General features: G+C 44.6%; 1 protein-coding gene across 1 annotated transcript in view; it reads left to right on the top strand.

The window, feature by feature from the left end:
- wdr18 (WD repeat domain 18) overlaps nucleotides 1-3887 on the top strand; it is a 29728-nt gene extending 25841 nt beyond the window's left edge. The window contains exons 9-10 of the mRNA XM_054603237.1: nucleotides 153-221; nucleotides 3620-3887. Coding sequence (XP_054459212.1) covers nucleotides 153-221; nucleotides 3620-3748 — 198 coding nt within the window. The 3' untranslated portion in view covers nucleotides 3749-3887. The remainder of the gene's footprint in view (nucleotides 1-152; nucleotides 222-3619) is intronic.
- The last annotated feature ends 5182 nt before the right edge of the window (nucleotides 3888-9069 follow it).

Genomic DNA, 9069 nt, shown 5'->3' with positions numbered 1-9069 from the left:
GAGTCAGGTGACGCGTTGATATCAGACGATGACATCATGAACCACATGCATGGCTGTCACTTTATTCTTCAGAGAGCTGAGCTGTCAAAGGAGTCGGACTGTTTCACAGGAGCAGACTATTTTATTTAGAAATGTTCTTCCTGTGTTTTCAGGAGGAGGAGCAGACGTACCTGCAGAAAGCTGACAGGCTTAATTCTTTGATGAACGCTGTGACTGACAAGGTGAGAGGGGGCGGGGCTCTAACGTGTGTCAGTATTTACTGCTAAACGTTCACACAAAAGAACAAAATGTAAAGTCCAGCCAACAATCCCACAATGCACTCTGTCACTGTGCGTACATGTCAAAGAACTTATTTTGAGAAGTGAAAGCTAATTGGTCGAGCCATTGCAACATCAGTGCGCAACAGCAGAGATAGACCGCCATTTTGAACAGAAAGCGAGTTGTAAGACTGGCTCAGAGGTAGAGCGTGTCCTCCTTCAATCAGAACATCGGCTGCTTGATCCCCGGCTCTTACAGTCCATGTCAGTTTGTCCTCTGTGCCATTGGTGTGTGAATGCCTGGTGGTGCTTAATGCTAATTAGCCTTCAGCTAATAGTTCTGTTTATGTGGAGCTACTAGCACTATTAGCTTCTCTATTGCTATCACCACGGTACAACCAGCCCACAGATGGATCATCACATGATAACATGGATCGGCACATGTTAACATGGATCGTCACATGATGACATGATAACATGGATCGTCACATGATAACATGATAACATGGATCATCACATGACAATAGGCAGCTAGCAGGAAGAACAATCAGACGTGATGAGAGTGAACTCGGCTAAACGATCACGCTTCTTATTTCAGTCTAAAGGACGTTGATTGTTGATTAACTGAAACATTTTATTCGTTCACAGACTCATCAGTGTTTCAGTCCAAAGGGCTTCTTTCAGAAAATCAGATCATGTGACTCAACAGACAGCTCAGATGTGTCATTCAGAGGTCAAAGGTCATAGACTGTAAACAAACTAAATGTCAGAGACCAAAACAAAATGTCACAGAGCCTGAAAAATGAAGCACACGGAATATCTGCTCAATTAAATCATCACTGATAATCCATTATCAATACTTTAATAATAAATCATCACTGATAATCCATTATCAATACTTTAATAATAAATCATCACTGATAATCCATTATCAATACTTTAATAATAAATCATCACTGATAATCCGTTATCAATACTTTAATAATAAATCATCACTGATAATCCATTATCAATACTTTAATAATAAATCATCACTGATAATCCGTTATCAATACTTTAATAAATAATAATTGATAATCAGTTATCAATACTTTAATAATAAATAATCATTGATTATCAGTTATCAATACTTTAATAATAAATAATAATTATCAGTTATGAACACTTCAGTTATCATTGCGTGCGTCACATGACATTTATTGATCTCCTGGCCACATGACATCTATTGATCTCCAGGTCACATGACATCTATTGATCTCCTGGTCACATGACATCTATTGATCTCCTGGTCACATGACAACTGTTGATCTCCAGGTCACATGACATCTATTGATCTTCTGGTCACATGACATCTGTTGATCTCCAGGTCACATGACATCTATTGATCTCCAGGTCACATGACATCTATTGATCTCCTGGTCACATGACATCTATTGATCTCCTGGTCACATGACATCTATTGATCTCCTGGTCACATGACATCTATTGATCTCCTGGTCACATGACATCTATTGATCTCCTGGTCACATGACATCTATTGATCTCCAGGGGCCGGTATTTCAAAATGATCCGACAGGATTAATCCACCTGGATTGGATTAAATCCTGATCAGATCCTAAAAACGGGTATTTCAAAGCAAATCTGATCCTGAAGATTCAGATTCAGATTTGGCAATCCAATCCTGCCTTTGATCCGGATTAAAAGCTGCTGTTGAGTATTTCAAAACTTAAGTGGGAAATCTGGATCAGTTTGATCCTAAAAATCAGGATCACCCTGATCCCACCTCAGAGGTGGATTTGAGGGAGATTACATGTTAAGATTTGAACAGTTGAAGTGTAACTGCTCCCAAAGTTCTTTGTTTAATACAACTAAGCTTCACTGCTGTTTGATCAATGTTTATTTCCTTTTCACGTTCCTTTTTTTTTTCTGCAAACATGCACGCTGTTCACTGCAATGCTTTAACAAATCGGCGTCAGAAGTGCAACACAGAATAAACATTACACTACTGCGTGTAAGTGACATTACAAACTCCAATTAACAAGGAATTATGAAGGAAAAACAATGTGATTTATTAAACAAACAGTGTTAAACTATGCAGTATACATTTCAGTCTTTTAACTGCTTTTCCAGCAACTGAATTCTTAACTTCACTTCTTCTTGTTTAAGAAGTGTTAGTTTGATTTGTTCATTTGTTAGAATTATTTGTTGCTGAGCCCGTTCCGTTTCCACCTTCAGTAGTTCATTGTAGCCATCCCCCTTCTCAGCTTGCCATGGTTAATTTGTATTTCTCTTGATCCTCATTGATAAGGTCTGGTGCTTTTGTTTAACAAAACTTCGATTTGTATGTTTAAGTTTGAATATGAATGCCTTATTTAAGTAACAGTTTTTTTTGTTAAGTTACCCACTGATAAAGGCCTCCACTGAAACTCTGTCAAATGTTTTTATTCACATGCATTCAGCACACACACTTAATTTTCATAGCCAAAGCTCAAAAAGTAATGCCATTTGGAGCAAGTCTGTGCAAGTCTCTTCCCACAGACATCTGTAAAGAAAATCTAATATTAAGGTTTTAGGGCTGTCCCCTTTGTTAACAACTGTTTCCTAAAAAGATATGTACAACACATTTTAAAATCTACACACAATGCCTTGCGAGTGAATGCATTCAAATGGACTGTGGACCGCGACATACAGACGCTAGCCTATTTACTAGCTTGTTAGCTCCTTAACACAGGAGTCAATGGAGCAGCGTTAGCTCGCATTAGCGCGAACTCTGCTTAATTAGAGATCGCCGAGCTCTTCTTTCAACTTTGTGCTGATTTACATAATTGGTTAACTCAATATAATGATTGCCTTTCATCTAGTCTGAGGACGCATCAACACTGGCTAAGATTATACTTTAATTCAGAGACAATAGTTGAGCTAGCTTCTCCTTTTTCTGTAAAATGTTGGCTCCATTTCCTGTTTCCTGTCTGTGATCCAGGGGGCGGGACGGATTTGGACATCCCAATCTGCCGGTATCAGGATCACTCTGATCCAATCCAGCAAAGTTTTGAAATACCGGGATAGATCAGGTTGATCCGTGGCTGAGGACAGGGGGATTTGGTTATCCGGATCATTCTGATCTGGATTACAAGTTTTGAAATACCGGCCCCAGGTCACATGACATCTATTGATCTTTCTCTGATCTCTGAGGTTCCTTTATTTTCCCATTAAAGTTTTTTTTTTATTGGGTGGTTTTTCTGTGTGAGGACGTCGTATGCTTATGTAGTTATATGTTATCTTTTCTCATCAAACGTGTTTACACCTGTTGGCGGTGTGTTTATAATAATAATAAGACACGTATGTAATAATCTATGTTTCAGTCGGTGTTTGGTGACGGAGAGAACACGAAGGTTCGAGTGGCCGAACTCGAAGAAGAAGTTCAGACTCTGAAGAAAGTCAACAAAGATCTGTACGACTTCTCCAGCCAGCTGCTCACCAAGCCCACATAGACACATGCACACACACTGTACACACTGATATACACACATAAACCCCATAAACACACATGAATATGTACGCACAGGTAAACAGATTCAAACAAACAATGGTGATGTTTTTTGTAATAAAATAAAAGTCTTTGTAGAACTTCTTGTGTTTGATGATGCTGCCTTGCTCAGAGGAACTGCAGCTGCTGCAGGTTTGAACCTCTGACTCACCCACCAATAACATTACCTCATCTGACCACAGGGCCATTAAATGACGATCACTACCCATAATTCATTTCACCACCATCTGACCTTTCAGTGTGGCCGTGGTGGAGTAACGGCTAGAGAATCTCGGTGGTTCAATCCCCAGACTGGATCTGGTCCTTCTCTCATTACTCATTGTTCTGGGTCTACTGATCAGGTCCAGGGGGATCTGGATCAGGTCTAGACTCCCTAGGAAGGAAGATCATTCCAGATGTTTGTATGTTCCATCTCTTTCTATATGTCTCTACGTGAAGCTCAGGACCGCAGCTGAGGGTCTGAACCTAGATGGACTCGTAGATCCAGAGCTTTGTCTTCTGGCTCAGCTACCTCTTCATCACAACGGTCCGGTACATCGTCTACATCACAACGGTCCGGTACATCATCTTCATCTCACGCTCCATCTGACCCTCACTGGTGACCCAGAACCAGAGATACCTGACCTCTCTTTGAGCAGAGACTCAGTCCCAGACCAGCAGAGAACCATGAATCAGACCTGGAGGTTCTGACCCTCATCCTAAAGTCTTCACTCTCTTCTACAAACCTCCCAGAGCTGCTGAAGGTCACGTTCTGAAGGAACCAACAGAACCACATCATCTGCAAAGAGACCTGAAACCGGACTCTCTACTCCTCTCCTCTTCTCCTCCTCTACTCCTCCTCCTGTCCTCCTCTTCTCCTCTACTTCTCTTCTCCTCTCCTCTCTACTCCTCTATTCCTTTCCTCTTCTCCTCCTCTACTTCTCTCTTCTCCTCTATTCCTCTCCTCCTTTACTCCTCTACTCCTATTCCTCTCCTCTTCTCCTCCTCTTCTCCTTCCCTCCTCCTCTCTCCTCTCCTCCCCTCCTCCTCTGTCCCAGAGGAGGTGGTGGACAGCAGGAGATACTTCCCGGTTGTAATCAGATTACTGAGTGGATGAATCTGTTACTCTGATTACTCGTTCCTGCTGTGACCTCTGACCTCAGTTTGGGAAGTCTGTTCAGTTTTAGATAACTAATAAACCAATCAGCTGTCAGATGATCGACGTGTCAGAGAGGTCAAAGGTCGTCAGCGTTTGTGACGGAAGGAATCTGGGATTATCTCAGATTATGAATTTATTTTGTTACTTGACTAAAGCTATGAATAAATCAAATAAATCCAGAGTCAGAAACAGTTTGAGCTTTTGTCTTTTCTACAGAACTACAAATACTAAAACTACAAAACCTGACACACCTTTGACCTCTGAACCACAGCAGTTTTACACTATACTGTGTGAGTATATATTTATATATATGTCTGTCTGTCTGTGAAACCTCAAATCATCTTTGTCCAATAATTTTCATGTTTCATACTCCTTATTGATTTATACTACTTTTTTATATTTTTTACCTTTAATAAACTAAAGAGCTTCAATCATCAACCTTTATTTACGAGAGCAGGTCAGTGATATGAGTTCACACAGAGCACAGCTGTGGAATGATGAATAAAAACTAATATTAATAATTATCTGTAATCTAAATCAAGGATTTAAAAGAAGAAAAACAACACATTAAAAATATTAAAAACAGGATTAAAATCAGAGATTAAACAATACCAAATATACCGTTCAAACATCCGTCGCTTCAAACCGACTTTATCTCGTTCCTGAACTGAGTTCTGGTGAATAAAGTGTAAAATGAAGAACATAATGGTATAGAATAACTAGAAAATGCATTTCCTGCTGAAAATGTAGTAGCAGTTGTAGGAGTAGTATTAGTAGTAGTAGTAATAGTAGTTGTAGTAGTAGTAATAATATTAGTAGTTGTAGTAGTAGTTGTAATAGTAGTATTAGTAGTAGTAGTAGTAGTAGTAGCAGTAGTAGTAATGGTAGGAGTAGTTGTAGTAGTAGTAATAGTAGTAGTAGTAGTAGTAATATTAATAAAGTAGTAGTTGTATTAGTAGTAGTAGTAGCAGTAGTAGTAGTGTGTAAGCCACTCCCCCTAGCAGTTAAGAGGACAATTGACCTATTGAAACTAAAGCACACCTCTCAAAGCAGTTCCTGATTACAGGAATGGCAGAAACAACAGAATCAGCATCAAACACTACCATGTGTCTGCATCCTATTTCTGTCTGTTCCTCTGTCCGGTGGTCACGTAGACAGTGGGTCACTCCCAGGTGCCGTGACCCCACTAATCTCATCTATCCCACTCTCTCAGCCCATGGTGAACAAGTGGTGTCGGGGGGCTTTGGAACTGCCAGTCGGCAGTGCCGAAAGCTGAGTTCATCTCAGGCTACGCATCCTTGCTCTCCCTCAACTTTCTTGCTCTAACTGAGACCTGGATCACACCAGAAAACACCACCACACCCGCAGCTCTGTCAGATGTGTACTCCTTCTCTCACACTCCCAGAGCTGCGAGGCGAGGTGGTGGCACTGGCCTGCTAATTTCCCCAAAATGGAAATACTCTCTTGTCTCTGTTCCACAGTTCTCCCCTTCCTCTTTTGAATTTCATGCTGTTACTGTCACCTATCCAGTCAAGCTCACCATTGCTGTTGTGTACCGCCCACCAGGCCCTCTTGGTGAGTTCCTGGAGGAGCTTGACACACTAGTCTCGCACTTCCATGACGATGGCTCCGCACTCATCATGCTCGGCGACTTCAACATCCAGACTGATAAGTTAGAACCTCTGCTTTCCTTCCTCTCCTCCTTTGACCTCTATCGCTCTCCCTCTCCTCCTACCCGCAAGGCCGGCAACCAGCTGGATCTTATCTTCACTAGACACTGTTCTACTGCTAACCTCTCTGTCACTCCCCTCCAGCTCTCGGACCACTACTTCATGTCCTACTCCCTCTCCCTCTCCTCTCCCCCTTACTTCCTCCACCTACCCACATGGTTTCTACCCGTAGTCACCTCCGCTCCCTCTCCCCCGCTGATCTTTCCTCTTCCGTTACCTCTGCCCTCCCTGACCCTGAATCCTTCTCTCTCCTATCCCCCGATACTGCTACTGATCTTCTCCTCTCCACCCTTTCCTCCTCTTTGGACAACCTCTGTCCCTTCACCTCCAGGCCTGCACACCCAACTCCTCCTGCCCCGTGGCTGTGGGACTCAGTGCGTACTGATAGACGGAGCCTAAGAGCGGCTGAGCGTAAATGGAGAACAGGCAAACTCCCGGAGGACCTTCTTAACTTCCAATCTCTCCTTTCCACTTTTTCCTCCTCTCTAGCTACTGCTAAAGCGGCTTTTTTCCGCTCTAAAATCCTAACCTCTGCTTCCAATCCTAAAAAACTCTTTGAAACTTTCTCTTCACTCCTCCAACCCCCACCCCCTCCTCCTACTTCCTCCCTTCTCCCTGATGATTTCGCCAACTTCTTTGACAAGAAGGTAAACGATATCAGATCCTCCTTCTCTCAGCCCCCTCTCCCTCTCTACCCTCTCCAGCTCTTCCCCCTCAGCTCCCCCTTCCCTCTCCACACCCCATCTTACCCTATTTTGCTCCCCTCTCCCCTAACGAGGTCTTCGACCTTGTTACATCTAACCGCCCCACCACGTGCTCTCTTGACCCGATCCCCTCCCCTCTTCTTCAGTCTATTGCCACTGAACTCCTTCCTTTCCTCACCCACCTCATCAACACATCTCTCGTCTCGGGATGCTTTCCCTCGGCTTTCAAGACTGCCAGAGTCACCCCCCTTCTGAAAAAAACATCACTTGACCCCTCTGATGTCAAGAACTTCAGACCGGTTTCTCTTCTACCCTTTCTATCCAAAACACTTGAACGCGCTGTCTCTAAACAACTGTCTTCCTACCTCCACCAGAACAACCTCTTGGACCCCCACCAGTCCGGGTTCAAGGTGGGTCACTTGTCAGAGACGGCCCTCCTTGCGGTGACAGAGTCGCTTCACGCCGCAAGAGCGAACTCTCTCTCCTCTGTCCTGATTCTCCTGGACCTGTCAGCGGCGTTTGACACGGTGAACCACCAGATCCTCCTCTCCACCCTCGAGGGGATGGGCGTCTCAGGCTCTGCACTCTCCCTGTTTGCATCCTACCTGACAGGCCGATCCTACCAGGTGACATGGAGGGGGGCCGTATCGGAACCACGCATGCTGACTACGGGGGTTCCACAAGGTTCAGTTCTGGGCCCCCTTCTCTTCTCGCTCTACACAACATCTCTGGGTTCTGTTATTCGCTCGCATGACTTCTCTTACCATTGTTATGCCGATGACACCCAGCTGGTCTTGTCATTTCCTCCCGGTGACACCCAAGTGCATTGCTGCATGCTTGGCTGACATCTCGAAGTGGATGGCGACACACCACCTGAAGCTCAACCTGGACAAAACCGAGCTACTGTTCCTCCCGGGGAAGGGTTGCCCGCACCGAGACCTGTCCATCACCATTGATGATGCCGTGGTGACGCCAACTCGGACTGTGAGGAATCTGGGTGTGACCCTGGACGACCAACTGTCGTTCTCAGCAAACATTGCATTGGTCACACGCTCCTGCAGATTCCTCCTCTACAACATCAGGAGGATTCGCCCCTTCCTCACTGAGGAGACGGCGCAGGTGTTCATCCAGGCTCTGGTCATCTCCCGCCTGGACTACTGCAACTCACTACTTGCCGGAGCCCCGGCGTCGGCCATCAGACCTCTGGAGCTTGTCCAGAAAGCTGCAGCACGTCTGGTGTTCAATCGCCCCAAGTTCTCCCACACAACTTCCCTTCTCCGTTCTCTACACTGGCTCCCTGTAAGAGCTCGCATCCAGTTTAAGACTCTGGTGCCTACAGGGCAGTGAAAGGAACAGCTCCTTCCTATCTCCAGGCCTTGGTCAAGCCCTACACCCCCGCCCAACCACTTCGCTCTGCTGCCTCGGGGCGTTTGGTTGCCCCGTCGCTCAGAGGTCCCTGCGGCCGATCCACCCGGTCACAGCTTTTTTCTGTCCTGGCCCCTCAGTGGTGGAATGAACTCCCCACTGACGTCAGGACAGCAGAGTCGCTGCCCATTTTTCGGCGCAGGCTGAAAACTCACCTCTTCAAGAAGCACTACCCGGAGCCTTCCTCGTAGCACTTATTGTATTCATATTAGTTGTTGCACTCACTGTATTCGTATCAGTTCGCTGCACTTATTGAATTCGTATTCGT

Source organism: Anoplopoma fimbria, chromosome 8 (genome assembly GCF_027596085.1).
Source record: "Anoplopoma fimbria isolate UVic2021 breed Golden Eagle Sablefish chromosome 8, Afim_UVic_2022, whole genome shotgun sequence".
Lineage (NCBI taxonomy): Eukaryota > Metazoa > Chordata > Actinopteri > Perciformes > Anoplopomatidae > Anoplopoma > Anoplopoma fimbria.
This window is presented reverse-complemented; position numbering and strand designations above follow the sequence as displayed.